Here is an 18,211-nt window from a genome sequence, read left to right on the forward strand (position 1 = left end):
TATATACCGCGCGTCCCAACGAAACCCGTAAACAAACGGATAATATATGAGCTATAGATATGATCAGGCGCGGATCCAGGATTTCTTAGGGGAGGGGGCCCAACTTTTTTTTTTTTTGCTCAGCGGGAGGGCCGGGGGGTTATGGAATCTGTAATTTTTTTAAATCACCCCCCCCCCTCTTGAGCAGAACAAAAAAACTGAACCCCTAGTTTGTAGGGGATGTAGGGGTACAGTACTTAATCTCGAAACATATCCCCCCCCTCCCCCAAAAAAAAAAAAAAAAAAAAAAACCTTTTCGCTGCACTTCTCGATCTTCATTTTTTTTCTTTTCTTTCATGTGTTTTGGTTTTGTGCCAACCTGGACAACAGCTGGCGCTATACGCTAACACAGTACTATTTTTTCTATACTCCTAGTAGTAGTAGTATGCATGCGCAGTTTATACAGTACTTCCGTATATTTTAGTTCCTGGTGTTGTCATTATATTCCTGTTCGACTTAAACTTCCTTTAAAATGGCGGGTGTCGTAGTATACATGTCTACAGTGAGTTCTAACCAGGCTGTAAGTAATCTGAGTTAATGAATGTGGTTTTAATGAGGCCAATTATTCTGTGATAAAATTAAGTCGAGGAATAACAATAGATTCCAGCTGCGCTGCAGGTCAATTGTAGAAAGGGGTGCGGTCGGATTGGCTTCGAGTACAGCAGGCTGGCCTAGGCCTATCCTGGCTGAGGAGTCCGGCTATCGATGTCGCCGAATCACTGGCGCACGGCTTGTAAAATAGCTTCTTGGGGTGTGTGTCAAATATTCTTTATTATTTGTTTAGTTATTGTCGCTGATTCAGCATAAAAACACCTGATAGATTTGGCAAAACTTCAAACCCCTAAAACTTTGTAAGGATGATCTTAAACAATTCTGCGCTAGATTCTAGTGTTCTACTTCAATCTAGACCCTCTAGGCCTACTAACTTTCCTATCCATTTTTGACCCGTAACTCTGGCGTGGAGATACCCTACTAAAACATACCAAAAAATCAACTTAATCTTCATCAATTGTTCAAATAATGGTCGTAATATAATTAAAGTCGTTACATGTATATTCTTACCTCTTTCGTGTCAGTTTTTAAATCTATTTGGGATTATTTTTCCTAAAAACGAAGACATCTATTCACTTTCTCACAGGCTTCAAGGCAAACCGTTGCACAATTACAATACAATTGCATACACCGTCCGTACCGTACCAACGAAGTGCCTAGGGGTGCGGGCGTGCGTGAAGCCGATTACAGTCGATAACTTCTCTTTTCTTCGTCAAAATTGAACTCCGTGTTGAAATTCTTGCAGCCATATTTTAAACTGTTACCGCGCATGAAGGAAGATGACGTTTGTGGATGAATCCCACATCTACATGTTCATGTTGTAAGTTCACTAATGAAAGGGGTGTACTTAAGGTATACTGACATTTAAAGGTGAAATTCAAAGAAGATCACAAATATTTCAACTAATGTATCACTAGAAACTGGTAAGCTAACAGATGGCCATCGTACAAGTTTTAGGTCAACTACATATCGGGTGATTTATAAAAATAAAAATACAACCACCTCCATAGCAGCTGGGATCTACGAGAGATTCGCCGGAAAAATAACGATGTTTTAATGACGTCACTATATGGACCAACACTGCCCAAGCAGACGACATCCCATCGAGAATGAACATAATTGCAAAGCTATTATTTCTCAAAATTATAATGAGTTTAGTGTATATAAATGTGATGGCATGTCAAACCATTCAAAAGGGGATATGACCTGATTCTGATAACTAAAATCTTTTGCTTGTAAATAGACAGGATTGGGGTTAATTAACAATCAAAGAAACCAGACTTTCAAATTGAAAACCCCCGGAATGATATTAAGGACGGCATTTGTTCCCTCTTGAAACGCCGAACATACCTCGGTGTGTGCAGCTGAATATACAATGGTGTCTTATTTTGTTTACAAACCCATGCGCGGGGTTTAGAGTGAGGCAATAGATTATACATTTAGCCTGACGGTAGTGAAGTAAGAGAAAGAACTCGAGAGAAGATGAAAACACAGGCACTGAAAATGTGTGAGATGTCATGGGACATCGTCTGCTTGTGCAAGTCATGTCCATACTGTGATCTCACACATCTCAGCAGCGTTCGGAGAGCTCTTCAGGTGCTATGCCGGGGCTGTATTTAAGCGTTTTGTAATTTATAATAATCATTACTTCGAATGTTTCCAAGCATTGAATTTTGATAACTTTGTCGAATCAAAGTTTCAACTTTGCAATAATGAAAATAAAGTTAGTTTTTAAAATCAATGAATATCTACTTTAAAGAAAATGTGATTTGTAGTACACACTTCTGACATATAGGTTGGACATATTGTGGATAAATATATTAAGAAATAATTTTTTTTATTTGGTGGAAGCATCATGCTCACTTCATACAGTTATGTAAATGGCACAAGCAAACCGATACAAAAATGCAAGATTGCAAGGTGCATATTGGAGTGAGCAGGTGCGCCGGAAGCAGTTTGGAATGGGGGGGGGGGGGGACCAATTGGGGGGAACCTTGGTGGACCTTGGTGGGGTCCAGGGGGCTGAGCCCCAGTAAGCTCAGAGGTTTTAGGCATTTAATTATGGTCAGATTATCATATTTTTATACCTCATTTGTGACACTGGCAGGTCACTCATTGTTTCTTTTTCTCTTTCACATCCTTTTTCAAAAAAATGAGGGGAGGGCTCAAACCCAGCCAGAGCCCTGCTGTTCTGCAGGCCCTTGCATTAAGGCTTCTAAATTAGCATATTTTTTGCCCGAATTTTCCAACAAACGCATAAAAAAGAATAATTTACACCAAAAAAACTGAGAAAATATCCCGGAAAATCATGTCATTTCAGCAACATTTCTAAATCACTGGTATCAAATTAGAAATAAACCATGTTTTAATTTTATTTGGGGGGCAACTGCCCCTCCCCCATCAGTATGCAAGTGTCCAGGGACTCATGTCTTCTCACCCCTATAATAAAAAAAACACTCACGCTTTCCAATCCTCTCACAATATTTCCACGATATGCTCGTATCGCTATTATAAGATCCTCCATTGATAAATATAGGGGCATGTAGAATGTTTAGGATATTTAATCCCTGTTTACTTTCCTTTTCTTTGAATGGACTTTCATTTTCACCTGAGGTTGATTGACTAAAAGTTGCTTATATTGTAATTCCCACGGTTTGTTGAAGTTTTTATTTTCTTCTTCCATTTTCTTAGTTGTAAAGTAAGATTTGCTAGATTACATTTGAACTTTTTTTCTCTTGTTTAAGAAGTAAATTACTATTAACTAACTATCATTATTGTTGCTGTTGTTATTGTTATCATTATCACTATGATTATTATCATTATTATTAATGTTGTTGCAATTTGCAGATCAAGAAACAACAACAGAGGATTAAAATGATCTTAGATGGAAAGAAGATTGAGTATGAGGATGTAGACATTTCACAGAAGGAGGAAGATAAGGTGAAGATGAGGGAAATAGTTGGTGATCCAAAAGCCCTTCCACCTCAGATCTGTAATGGAGAAACCTATTGTGGGGTGAGTGTAATTGTTGTATGACTCTTGCTCTTGCAACAACCGTGTGAATTTTAACAGTTTTTGGAGTCTATATTGTTTACTTGTAGAGGTGTCGTGGTCGAGTGGATATGTCACCAGACTGTGTGGATCACAAGGTCCACAGTTCAAGTCCCGCCGCGGCACTAATGTCCTTTGGCACTAATGTCCTTTGGCAAGACATTACTCTACATTTGCCACACTCGACCCAGGTGAGGTACATGTAAATGGGTACCTGGTAGGATTATTCCTTGAAATGCACTGTGCGCTAATTACGGCTGCCGGAGCTAAAGCTATAGTGCAATAATTTCCAAACCTCTTTGGAAGCGCATAGAGAAGTTATATATTGTGATAATCAGGCACGTAGCCAGAGTTTGATGTTTGGGGGGGGGGGGGCACATACATGTAATCGATCGAGGTAAAAAAAAGGGGTCTAAAAAAATGCAACCGATCCTGGCTAAGTGCCTGGTGATAATGCGCTATATATATACAAGAACCAAATATTATTATTATTATTAATTATTAAAAGATCCAACCTTTATAGTGCACAACAGTAGAGGAAAGCAGAAAAATCTGAGAAGTACACTGGTGAAAGTTTAAATGAAATTGGACAAAAATTGAGAAAGTTATGAATTTTTGAAAGTTTTTTTTCACTATACACATATGTAAGTATGACCTCTTAAAATTGGCAGAATTGGTAATGTCTCTGTGATGAGTTCAACGCACCCATTCGAGAAAAGCCCCCCCCCCCCCCCCCCCCCCCCCCCCCCCCCCCGCTTTTCTTGAAAGGATGCGTTGAGAACGGAGTACCGTCTTAACACACCCTTTCGGGATAAGCGGGGGGGGGGGGGGGGGGGGGGGGGGGGGGGGGCTTTCTCGAAAGGGTGCGTCGACTAGTCTTTCACATCAGTCGTTTAAAATGTTAAAGGAATAGAAATGTCGTGTTATAAATTGAATTAATCCAAATTGAAACTACTTTTTACGTAGTCTTGCATAATTAACTTACCGGTAAATATTTAAAAAAAAGGTAAATATAGGTGTTTAGCTAGTTTTGCATATCAGTTGTTTATTTATTTATTTAAATAAAATATAATATCCCTTTCTTTTTTTTGTTTGGGGGTGGGGGGGGGGGGCTTTCTCGAAAGGGTGCGTCGACTAGTCTTTCACATCAGTCGTTTAAAATGTTAAAGGAATAGAAATGTCGTGTTATAAATTGAATTAATCCAAATTGAAACTACTTTTTACGTAGTCTTGCATAATTAACTTACCGGTAAATATTTTAAAAAAAGGCAAATATAGGTGTTTAGCTAGTTTTGCATATCAGTTGTTTATTTATTTATTTAAATAAAATATAATATCCTTTCTTTTTTTTGTTGTTGGGGGGGGGGGGGGGGGGGGGGGGCTTTCTCGAAAGGGTGCGTCGACTAGTCTTTCACATCAGTCGTTTAAAATGTTAAAGGAATAGAAATGTCGTGTTATAAATTGAATTAATCCAAATTGAAACTACTTTTTACGTAGTCTTGCATAATTAACTTACCGGTAAATATTTAAAAAAAAGGCAAATATAGGTGTTTAGCTAGTTTTGCATATCAGTTGTTTATTTATTTATTTAAATAAAATATAATATCCCTTTCTTTTTTTTGTTTGGGGTGGGGGGGGGGGGGGGGGGGGCTTTCTCGAAAGGGTGCGTCGACTAGTCTTTCACATCAGTCGTTTAAAATGTTAAAGGAATAGAAATGTCGTGTTATAAATTGAATTAATCCAAATTGAAACTACTTTTTACGTAGTCTTGCATAATTAACTTACCGGTAAATATTTTAAAAAAAGGCAAATATAGGTGTTTAGCTAGTTTTGCATATCAGTTGTTTATTTATTTATTTAAATAAAATATAATATCCCTTTCTTTTTTTTGTTTGGGGGGGGGGGGGGGGGGCTTTCTCGAAAGGGTGCGTCGACTAGTCTTTCACATCAGTCGTTTAAAATGTTAAAGGAATAGAAATGTCGTGTTATAAATTGAATTAATCCAAATTGAAACTACTTTTTACGTAGTCTTGCATAATTAACTTACCGGTAAATATTTTTAAAAAAGGCAAATATAGGTGTTTAGCTAGTTTTGCATATCAGTTGTTTATTTATTTATTTAAATAAAATATAATATCCCTTTCTTTTTTTGTTTGGGGGTGGGGGGGGGGGGGGGGCTTTCTCGAAAGGGTGCGTCGACTAGTCTTTCACATCAGTCGTTTAAAATGTTAAAGGAATAGAAATGTCGTGTTATAAATTGAATTAATCCAAATTGAAACTACTTTTTACGTAGTCTTGCATAATTAACTTACCGGTAAATATTTTAAAAAAAGGCAAATATAGGTGTTTAGCTAGTTTTGCATATCAGTTGTTTATTTATTTATTTAAATAAAATATAATATCCCTTTCTTTTTTTGTATGGAATTTCATTTTTTAAATGATAACTAGTCTTGCATAACAGTCGTTAAATTACAAATAAACATTAAATGCCATTTTACTTAATCAGACACGTTTATGTACTCATTGGCCCGAATTCACAAAGGAGGTTTGTCGACAAACCTTGGTTTTCGTACGTCATATGACGCGTTTTACGCGTTTTTTACAAACCTGGTTTGTAAAGAACAAAAGGAGGTTTGGAGAAACAAAAGGTAGTTTGAGCTCAAACCCTGCTTTGTAAATTCAGGCCATTAAGTCTTGCTGAAAAACTGTTGGAGGGCACATGTTTTTTTTCATGTTTTTTTAAACATTTTGCCAAAACAAATTGAAATTATCTTTTAATGTCTATATAATACATCTGAAAAATGTATTCACCGGCATATTTGCTATCTATAATGGTTATCACATCCACACAAATTTAAATTTAAGGAAAGTCACATTTTTTTCACATAATATGCCCTTCTTTAGTTCAATTCAATTTCATTGTGTTTCTTTTTATTAACTGATTTAATTCTTATACACTGTAAATGCCTGATCTGCAAGACTACGTAAAAAGTTGTTTCAATTTTGATAATTTCAATTTATAAAACGACATTTCTATTCCTTTAACATTTTAAACGACTGATTTAAAAGACTAGTCGACGCACCCTTTCGATAAAATCCCCCCCCCCCCCCCCCCCCCCCCGCTTATCCCGAAAGGATGTGTTAAGCCAGTACTCCGTTCTCAACGCACCTTTCGAGAAAAGCGGGGGGGGGGGGGGGTTCTCGAATGGGTGCATTCACCTCACCACACCGCGCCGCGCCGCAACGCAACGCACCCTTTCGATGTAAGCTGTCCCACCCTGTATCGCATGAGTGGCTTTCCATGGCTGTTTTGTCAAGGTTTTATGTGAAATTATGACTGCAGTAGAGGTAATAGAGGTGTTGTGGTCGAGTGGATACGTCGCCGGACTGTCGATCACAAGGTCCGCGGTTTGAGTCCTGCCGCTAAACTGATGTCCTTTGGCAAGACATTGATCTACATTTGCCACACTCCACCCAGGTGAAGTAAATAGGTACCTGGTAGGAATTTATTCCTTGAAATGCTAGAGCGCCGTATGGCAGCCGTGCTAAAGCCAGGGTAATAATCGGGAGCGCCAGGAGGGTCAAATCTGACTGACACGAGCGCTATACAAGAACCCATTATTATTATTATTACTTACAAGCAGTTGCTCCAGGGCTAACATAATTCTCTCTCATTTTTTTCCTTTTGCAGGACTATGCTGCTTTTGAAATTGCTGTTGAAGAAGAGGACATCGAAGGTTTCCTGAAACTGAAGTGATTCCCAAACTACCTTCCTTAAACTACATTTGGCTCTCTTCATAATTGACTACCGTAGGTCATGAAAGAAACAACAAATAATAGTGCAAGTTTTATCTTTTGGAATTTTTCTATCTTGTTTTATATTTGCTAGTTGAGGTGGTGAGTGATTGCTTTGGTTCGTTGGGGTTTTTGTTGTTGAAAGTATAGAGATGTTAGTTATTAAGATCTAGTTCCATTTTTTCTTCTTCATCCAATCTAAGCAAAATGTGATATGGGGTGTATCGCATAGGACATTTCGCAGACATGCATTCCAGTAATCACGCTACAAAGTCAATTAGCTCATAAGCTATTCAAATAATGTACCAAACCCTACCATGATATCTTTCAGAGTGAGTCAGTTGAACTGCCTAATGGTCAAACTTGTGTTTAATTTGCTGTATGCCAATGTATACCTACAATATAATGTCTTCAAATAATGTTCCAATGTGGCTCATGTTCTTTTATATATTCATAAAAAATATGAAGTATAAGAGCTAGGGCCGTCGCTGCTCAATAAATACCCTTGTGTGTTTTTACGAGCCATGCAGAAACACATTAAAATTCCAGGCAATAGTCACATCGTCTCTTTGGAGCCAGAATAGCTTTAATTCATATACTTTAACACAGAGTCAATTGACGCCCTTCTGAAGGGATACAAGGGCATGCTGCGTGTACACATGTGGAATGCATGCATACAATACTTCACCCTTGGCTACTCTCGTACAATGCTAGTTCCTAATGCAAGTCTATTCAACCATAAGTATGTTCTCTTGCAGGTTACATTTGGCATTTCCGGGCAGTGATCTTGTTAGGTACATGCAGGCTTGCTCTGTTAACTTTTGCCATTAAAAACACTTGTATCTGTTCAGAGCGAGCAAGAAGGGCATTATCTCTGTTCTGAGTTATGCCTTTCTGACTCTCAACATACCAGTACATTAGCTTTACATCTATGTGTGTACATGCACACAGACATTCTATTATACTACAGCATATAATATGATCCTTGTTCAGCTAAAGCCTCGGTCACAAATGCCATTACGAACGCCCTACGAACGATTTTCAGACAATGGAAATTCGGGAAGACAATGGAAAAACGGAGATTCGTACGAAATTATCGTTTGTGACCTTTGTGACCGTAGCATAAGGTTTCTTCTGTGTTCCCTAGCTGCTCCTGTTTTTTCTGACCACCCCGGCCTGTACCACTCTAATTCAACTGCTGACAGTAAAGTCATGTTTGTATGTATCTCTCTCTCTCTCTCTCTCTCTCTCCCTCATCTTTCTCTCCGTCTCTCTCTAGCTCTCCATCTCATCTTCTCTCTAACTCTTTGATACACATTGTACTATCATGTTTGCACCGTTGTTGAAAATGTTGTTGATATACATGAAAACAAAAATAGTCAATTTATAATAATAATAATAATAAAAATAATAATAATAATACACAAGATTTGTATGGCGCCAAATCTACTTGACAATCAACTGCTTAAGGCGCAGCTTGTACGAGTGCTGTAGATTTATATATCTTTGCAGTGCAGAGGTTCTCATAGAAATAGGAAAAGTCCTAAAAATTCTTAGTTAAAACCATTGCAACATTTGAAAAACAAAATGTATAATAATTTCATTTTCAACTGTATTGATTTATCCTGCTTAGATTTAGACTACTAGTAATTTGGTTTATTTTGTATGATGGGATGTTGGGGTTGTATTAATTTTCTAAGAAATGAACGTTTAAATGATGTTGGTACACAAGTATTACTGTAAATTCTTCATTCAAAAACATGGTACATCCTGTTTTATACGCAATCAACAGTATCTTATTATGTGCTCTATTAAGCATTCCAGTACTCTTAATGCACCTCAAGTTACAAGCAGTTTGCAAACTGAAGTTGGTAAGGAGCTGTTCACACTTCACACATGATGATAGGGAGTATGTAAGAGGACCAACATGGCATACAAGTTTATCAGTTGTATCTCAATAGACCTTTTAACTAATTAGTTCAGTTATATGGACTTTTCTTCCAAGGACCCGTGATGACACGTAATTTCTTTCGCCCAATGATTTTTAATTTGTGATATCATCTGTAATCATGAATCTACCTTGCATTCATCATATTGTATAATTGAAGCTAGAAGGGGGCCTTTACTCATATATGGATTAGCAGAGTAAATGCCCTTCTGGCTTCAAAGAGACAATATATTGAAATGTCAGGAAACTCTCTGGCAAAGATTACTGGTCATTAAGAGCAATTTACAACAAAGAAATATGCATACAAATTAAATACATCGGCTAACTGCCACTGGTGTTTTGAGACCATTTTGCCCTTCTAGTACACCAAAACAAGTGATCAATTGATATTACAAAAGTTTATATGTTGAATCGGTTGCTTCCGGGATTATAAATCAAGAGATTTCTCATAGATTGGCCTTTGTCCTTTACGAACAATTCATAAAGTGTGTTTTTGGGGTCCTATGTAACATTCCAGTATTTGTAAACTGTATTGTTTTCTATTTTATTCCTTATTCCCTTATGTTTTTGTTCTTTGCTGATACCATGAAGGCACTTGCCAATTCAAAGATTACGTTCCATTTGTGCAGATTTATAGTTATATGGATTGTCTTTGTGTTTTTCTTTGCTTTTCTTACTTATTCCTGTTACTTTTACATATGTAAAATGAGCACAGTTTCGAGGAAAAAAATCACAGTAATATACAACCAAAAAGTATTTTGTGCGAGAGTATATTCATTTGCAGTGTAATTGTAATATATATGGAATATTTGGAAGGAATTAGATGCCTTTACCGATAGAAAGTATGCGCAGCTCAGCTGGAGATACAGGAAATATTTTTTATTTCAAAATGCATCTTCATAGAGAAATTCTTACTAGGTGGTGCTTTAATATTTTGTGTCGTTTTATTATTATTGATGATTGTGTACAATTCATTTTATGATGCGACTTTTCCAAGTTTTTGTTAAAATGTATTAAATTGCGTCTTGAAATATGTTCCTAGTTGACTTACATTATGTCAACAGCAGATATAATAGTAACAATATAATAAGTAATTTACTTATGACAAATATTACAGACAAAATTGTTACATTGATCATAAAATCTTGAAGTGCTCTTTCGCATCACACAATTAAAAGAGAAGAATATCTTGGCTGTACCACGTACATTTTGAATAGAGTCATTTTTATTAGTTAATTTGTGATTGTGTGTGCTGCATGCATGCGCTGTTTGTTATATTGTATTGATTTGTCCACATCATTATGGATTGAATGGATGAAATGATATAAATATATTGCCGATGTCTACATAATCATTGATTTTCACGGATGGATGAATGGATGGATGGATGGAATATTGATTGAAGGATGGATGGATGTGTGGATGGATGGATGGATGGATGGATGGATGGATGGGTGGATGGATGGACGGACGGATGGATGGATGGATGGATGGATGGATGGATGGATGGATTAATATTGATGGAAGGATGTATGGATTGATGGATGGATGGATGGATGGATGGATGGACGGATGGATGGATGGACGGATGTATGGATGGATGGATTAATTGATGGATGGATGGATGTATGGATTGATGGATGGATGGATTAATATTGATGGATGGATGGATTGATAGATGGATTGATTGATGGGTGGGTGCATGGATGGATGGATGAATAAACAGATGAAGGGAATGGTGGGTTGATAGATAAATGGATGGATGAATGAAACGATGGATGGATGGAGGATGGGTTGATGGACAGATAGGTGGATAAAAAGGTAGATGAATGCGTGGATTGAGGGTTGGGAGGGTCCATAATTATGAACGGATGGATGGACAGATGGGTGGGTGAATGGATGTTTTGAATGTCTTTGCGATTGTGTAGGATACAGACATTGCATAGGACAATGACCATGACAATAAGGTTCATCACAACAACACCGAGGGTAATAGACCCTCTTAAATATCCACTGTTATCCCTGAACATGAAGAATAACATCGTCTTAATACGACCCCAGTTCTCTCAGAAACACCCAACGTAACTTTTATCATCGAAGATTTCTATTCTCCGTATAACCCCGGGGGCGAATTTTTTTTCCGTACTCGAGAGAGCAAAAATCCCATGTGCGCATGCGCGTGGACTTATGATTTCTCTGCTACTTCCCATACGAAATGTACATGTATTCGCATGTACTGTGCACGATTCGCGTTCTACGAGTAAACGATGGCATAGTAGTCTTCAAACACAGACTCTGATTTGCCAGTTTGACAAATCAATATGCGTATGTGTCGCGATGTGCTTATTCAAGTCTGTGTAGTTGTATGATTCAGACCCAGTAGTGCATATGGAAATACATTGCAACTTGTATAGAATGGTATAGTAGTCTGCAAGCACAGACGCTAATCTGACAGTTTGACAACATACTAGTAGTGTGCTGAGAAGTACTTTATTCAAGTCGCCAACTTGTATAGAATGGTATAGTAGTCTGCAAGCACAGACGCTAATCTGACAGTTTGACAACATACTAGTAGTGTGCTGAGAAGTACTTTATTCAAGTCTGCGTAGATGTATGATTCAGACCCTACTGGTGCGTGCGTTTCCAATACACGCACCAGGTGCATTTCCAATACACGCACCAGTAGGGTCTGAATCATAAAACTACTCAGACTTGAATAACACTATTTTGTCAAACTGTCAGATTAGCGTCTGTGCTTGCAGACTACTATGCCACTCTGCAAGTTGAGATGCCTTTCCAATACACGCACCAGTAGGGTCTGAATCATAAAACTACACATATTTGAATATAAAGCACTACTCAAGACACTATGTTGTCAAACTGTCCGATTAGCGTCTGTGCTTGCAGACTACTATACCATGCTATTCAATTTGGGATGCATTTCTGTAAGCACTAAAATGTCTGAATCATACAACTACTCAGACTTGAATACTAGTACTATTGCTACGCACGATATATGCGTAATTGTTTTGTCAAACTGGCAAATCAGAGTCTGTGTTTGAAGACTACTATGCCATCGTTTACTCGTAGAACGCGAATCGTGCACAGTACATGCGAATACATGTACATTTCGTATGGGAAGTAGCAGAGAAATCACAAGTCCACGCGCATGCGCACATGGGGTATTTGCCCTCTCGAGTACGGAAAAAAAATTCGCAATGCGGCACAGATTGGGGCTTTTTTTAAAAAGGGGTCTTGATTTACAGACTAATACTGGTCGTGTGCGTACTAGACAGTATAAGTAGTAGAGGTCTGTTTTTAATAGTGTTACATGTAATCCACTACCGCATGGAAAATCATTACATCAACAATTAAAATCAAATTGGAAATCTGAAGAGGAGGCAGCACGTCAATAAGGAGAACATCACAATAATTAGTCAATAAAACTTAACTAACTTAAACGAAGAGGAATGTTATCTAAACACATAGTTCGCGATGGATATACAAACTTCTTCGCAGCGCTAATGCGCTAGCGAACATGACTAGTCTCACGTACGTGCAGACACTATTCAGAAGGGAAAGAACGTACTTCCCATAGGTTTAACACGCGCCATGCCCCAATCTGTGCCGCATAAAAAAATAACGCACCCGGCGGGGTGGTGTTGGAAGCACCTTTTTTTTTTGCACTACATGACTGTTTTCACGAAGTGACGGTAGTGAGCAAAATCGCATATAATTTCACTTTCGATTTTTTTGCATTTTTGGACATCATCCACTAACATCTTGAACCTCAAAAAATTTCAGACCGTAATCACTATGACGATGACGTAAACAAGAAAATACCGTAGCAAAAGGATTTTCTGTTTTCACGAAGTGACGGCCAAGTACGCGCTTAACAGCCGTCAATTCGTGAAAACATCGTTTGCCCTTTCCTGCTTTTAATATTTTCACGAAGTGACGGTAGTGAACATTTCGCAGTTTGGAACAGTCACAGACCATGAAAAGGTGAGTTTTTAAACATTTTTTTAAGGTAAATTAATGTGGTACACTCTTTTGATTCATTCTGATTCTTTGTAAGCCATAAATATGTCCATGAGCACAGAAATGTGTGAAATATACACCGCCGTTCCACATATCGCCCCATATACTTATTTTCATGTAAGTGAATAAAGGAGTGAAGTATCATGTGATCAAAAACTAAAAAGATCAACTTATGTCTTAACAAATATACATCTAGACTAAATAACTTAAGTGGAGAGTCTTTCTTATTTAGCTCCACACCAAATATTAATGCTATAGACCTCTAAGGTTCTTTTTATATCTGCTTAAGTTATAAATTTGAACAAGTTTTACAGAAAGTTAGAGATCAAGTATAGGGTCTAGACTCTAGATCTAGAGACTAGAGTTTTACTTTTATTTTTTCAGTAATTTACTTTTAGGCCTGTAGCTAATTATAAATTTGATTTAGAGTCTAGAACTCTAGTTACTCTAGATCATCATTTTATAATTATCAGTTTATGTCAGCCACTACTCATCAATCTAGAATCTAGAGATGAGTAGATCAGGATCTAGACCAGACTGAGACCTTTCTTGTAAGGCGTGCCTGGGGTTTAAGAAACTTCAGGGCATTAAGCCCAAGGCCAACATCAACATGGCCAAGGGCAAAGGGAGTTATGAAAAAATTATCATCATGCTGAGCTGAGATGACCTGGGAAGTAGCCCCTCCTGGTTAACTGTTAGGGAAGTCCACGATTTGCCTGTCAAGCAAAGAAGGACATGAATGAACATTTAATTAAAAATTGAAAATTAGATACAGTCCTGCCCTGAAAAAATGGCACCATCCGAAAAAGGAATACTTTTGTTTTGAGACCGAAGTAATCATGAGTAGTCTACCTTTTGGGGAACAATGTCCACATTTTTAGCTTAGTTTATCTCATTATCTGTACTCTGTGTCTGTTATATCCAAAGGCAGCACTTTAGTACCCTTGGTCCCTCACCCTATATAAAAATTCTTGTAAACGATTGTCCTTGATACCAGCAAATGTTGCCCAACTCCACTTCATATTTTAAAGAATTTTCCAAGCAAGCACCATACCAGATGATGTACATGTCTCACTACCTACACTTCAGTGGTAATGAAATTATGATGATGTTTTTGCTTTCACTTTAGTTTCAGATGCAGTAGATACAATTTGCACTTATATGAAGGAAGCACTGGGAAAGTACATCTACTTTTCAAGAATGCCACAGGCCAGAAACAAATCCAGGTGAGAATAGTTTCATGATCTGTTCAGGAAAATCACACTTTAGCAGCAAAGTACTAAGCACACTCACTGCGTATGTGCATTCGGGTGGTTGTTGTTTGGTAGGGGCAATTGGAAAATTCTATTTTGGGGTAATAGGGGCAATTGAAAACTTCTGTTTGGGGTCAGTTATGCCTAGTAATTAATTTGATGTACAAAAGATAATATTGGATTCATTTCCTTACCTCTGCTTGCAAAAAAAATGAAAGAAAATAACTTGTAATTATTTCTTTCATTCTACAAAATTAGATTGGATACAGAGACCGACATGCTGGGAAGATGGGTCCTTGATAATTCACTGAACACAGAGCTGGGATTGTGGCTTGGCATAGTGACCTAAGAGTGGGAGCGGTATGGAACCGTTGAAGCAATTCACCGAACATGTACAGTCAGAGCTGCATGTGTGACTTGGCATGGTGACCCTTAAAGTCTCCTGACGGCTCCGATTGCGATTCTGATGATGACCCATTGTCTATGCTTCTGAGCGAGTCAAAAGGTATCTTCTCTCCTTCTTGATTGTTTCCCAATAGTTAAAATTTTAGATATTCTTAATTGATTTTAATGCTTAGGTCCCTTAGTTAAGGGAATGAGTGGTCCTATCGAGGTCAGCATCTAATTTTTTTTTAAATCCTTAACAAAAATTGCCAATACTAAGGTGATACCAAATAAAGTATTTAATTCATTAAGAGCCTCTCTAAAAGTTGGTACCAAAACTACACAAAATAATTTCGCCCAATCATAATGCACTGTAAAGTTTCCCTTTCATAATTGAAATTCTGATAATGGTTTTCTATTGATTGTTCTTTCTCTTATTTCCTTTTGCTTTCACGCAGTCTAGATAAAGGATCTTCGCTGCTTCAACCCCTATTGCTTGGATGACATACGTGTGAAGAAACTTGAAGAACTGTTGTTGAAGAGCTAGAATCAATTACATGATCGTTTTGACAATGCTTCAATGTTTCAATACCTCAATCTCTCTTTTATACTGTTTTATTTTAAACATTTTAAATATCATAAACAAAGCAAACACCACTCATAATTGTAATTGTGTGTTGTAATCGCAATGAAATGGATTGATTATAAAATCAATGAATTGATTTAAAGCAAACTGGTAACATTGTCCATGATTTCTGAAACAATGAACTGAATAGTCGTACAGGTGTCAGTTTTCTGTTACAGTATTGCAATGAACTTCTGCACACATAAATCTTTATTATTCAAATGTATAGCTCAGAACAGCTATTTATCAGGTATACCTACCTCAATCAGTAATGCATATTAAGTTTTCGATTCCAGTTCCATGAATCCTCATATCGTATCTTTGTATTGAAGAATTTGTTTATCTACTTTCTTTAAATGTTTGTATTCACAGGGGTTGATGCCTTCATTAGAACATGAATATAAGTTACATTTCCACAATTGATTTTTCTTTCAAAACACAACACAATGTTACTAGTTCACATTTAATGTTTTTATTTTTACTTCTATAGTCATTCTCATCATAATTGTATTTGGTACTTCAAACTATCTTATAATCATACAATATAATGTTGCTGTTTTAAATTTTATCTGTTTGATGAGAAATGAAATTGTTTAGTCAAATTGATATTTCCATGTTTATCATGCATTGTTCAGCTGATAATTGTTTAGTCAGAGATTACGTGTTTGCCTGGGTGAAGACAACCTTTTAGCATTGGTAAACTTTGTAGCGTTTGAGACTGTGTACTAAATTTTATTGAAATACCCTAGAAAGAGATTGTGTAAACTGACTTGCTTCTGAAACTCTACTCACAAGATATTAATGAAAAACAGTAATGAACAAAAAAGTAATGATGATGATTATATTAGTCATATTTCCCATTGAAAAAACTGTGCCATCTTTTTTTTTCAAGAACTGCCTCGTTTTGTTACGATCAACATGTAAACCTTTCAGCCAGAACAGGATAACCATGGCGTGCAAGAAAGAGACTATACCACACAGTACTGTTTTGAATACCTCTTTTGTCTTCAGGTAAAAAAAAATCTGTGCAGATGAACCTTTAAAAAAAAGAGTTTATTTAGCAACCAGTATATTTCAGCATGCTAATGATGTAAAATTTCTTATTCATTTTGTTTTGGAATGGTATTTTGAATATAGATTTATTTCTTTGTTGACTTCATCATACATGTAGTATGTGGCATTTATTTGCTATGATTGCTGAATAAACATGATAACCAGGACATGTATGAAGAATAAGTTAAAGACATTTTTAGCATATTTAGTACTGTATAATGTGCTAAATAACCTTTGTATTCCGTGGCTGTATACCTGATGAGTCTTTTCCACAAATCCCTAAATGTACATTTCAAAATGCAATATAGTATTGATGATAATTGATGATGATATGTTTGGTATGAATTATTTAATATTTTTAATTTATTCTCCATTTGCCACTTGCTGTTCTGGTTCCAAATGTTTGAATTAAAACTGCTCAGTCGAAATTCATTTTCTGTGTTTATATTGCAGAGTTGAGTAGTTAACTACAGATTATGGTCAATGATCAATACTGAATATTTTCCTTCATTCAAAAATATTTCTTAACATATTTGCTTTATTTCCTATGTGAAAAAATATATTTAGAAATTCCACATAGTAATAGAGTAGCAAAAGCCCTAATATCACCCGCATGAATTTCAACAAGAAATGGCAGAATTTGTGTGATATTAAGAGGAGATGGAGGGGGTAAAGAGAGAGAGGGAGACTACTTGAACGTGTTCTTAAGTGGAAAGTATATAGTAACTTTAGTGCAATCTTTAGTTCCTACTACATACAATATACCTGATAATTAAACCTCAAAGAATATTAAATACATATCCATTTTTAGCTTAAGATTAAAGAGAATAGCTTATTAATCATTTTAAAAGCACTTTGTGCCAATATCCATCTGTGCTATTGATAGTTAATTTATTGTGAGCCGTAGCTTCGTGAACAAAAACTGACATCATACATCTAACATCATAATTATACAAAGAAGAAAAGGTGCTCTTATTTTATCCATACATCTATTAAAAAAGTAATTTTACCGTATTTCAGTGTCTATCTCATGAAATTGATTCACACAATAAAAATCCCATATGTTTTATACGCGCTCGGCTACGAGCCGTCACTTCGTGAAAACAAAATACAAGCGTTCTATGTGATTTGTGTTTTCACGAAATGACGGTTAAGTTAAAAGTTCATACAGAGACATTCAGTTTATTCTTATCAATAAAAAAAAAACAGCTACCAAACGAGGAAAATGTACTCTATCTCTCAGTTCGCATTATTTTATCTGTACATCAATTAAACAAAACATAATGCCGTTTTTAGTGTCCATTTCGAGAATTCCATCCACAAGGGAAAAGTCCCATACGTTTTACGCGCGCGGCTACGTACCGTCACTTCGTGAAAACAAAATCAAAGCGTTCTATGCAATTTGTGTTTTCACGAAATGACGGATGTGTTAACAGTCCACACAGAGAAATGAAAAAGCAGCTACAGAAA

General features: G+C 36.7%; 1 protein-coding gene and 1 long non-coding RNA gene across 2 annotated transcripts; both read left to right on the top strand.

The window, feature by feature from the left end:
- The first annotated feature begins 418 nt into the window (after window positions 1-418).
- On the top strand, window positions 419-10,590 carry LOC582042 (SH3 domain-binding glutamic acid-rich-like protein 3). Its single transcript, XM_782018.5, has 3 exons — window positions 419-559; window positions 3,439-3,606; window positions 7,334-10,590. Exons 1-3 carry the CDS (start codon window positions 512-514, stop codon window positions 7,397-7,399), a joined length of 282 nt encoding a protein of 93 aa, XP_787111.1. The 5' UTR covers window positions 419-511; the 3' UTR covers window positions 7,400-10,590.
- A 2,449-nt stretch (window positions 10,591-13,039) lies between these two features.
- LOC105443155 lies at window positions 13,040-17,173 on the top strand. The gene is made up of 4 exons (XR_004065918.1): window positions 13,040-13,390; window positions 14,556-14,652; window positions 14,938-15,184; window positions 15,522-17,173. It is a non-coding gene; the product is annotated as an uncharacterized LOC105443155 (long non-coding RNA).
- Window positions 17,174-18,211: the final 1,038 nt, after the last annotated feature.

The sequence above is a fragment of the Strongylocentrotus purpuratus genome, unplaced genomic scaffold (assembly GCF_000002235.5).
Source record: "Strongylocentrotus purpuratus isolate Spur 01 unplaced genomic scaffold, Spur_5.0 spur5_scaffold_21, whole genome shotgun sequence".
NCBI classification, from domain to species: Eukaryota; Metazoa; Echinodermata; class Echinoidea; order Camarodonta; family Strongylocentrotidae; genus Strongylocentrotus; species Strongylocentrotus purpuratus.

Bases quoted from the DNA above. Each gene is read 5' to 3' on its own strand.
- LOC582042 (XM_782018.5), top strand. From the start codon at position 512: ATGGCGGGTGTCGTAGTATACATGTCTACAGTGAGTTCTAACCAGGCT. The intron at 560-3,438 runs GTAAGTAATCTG...TGCAATTTGCAG, and splicing joins CAGTGAGTTCTAACCAGGCT to ATCAAGAAACAACAACAGAG. The intron at 3,607-7,333 runs GTGAGTGTAATT...TTCCTTTTGCAG, and splicing joins ATGGAGAAACCTATTGTGGG to GACTATGCTGCTTTTGAAAT.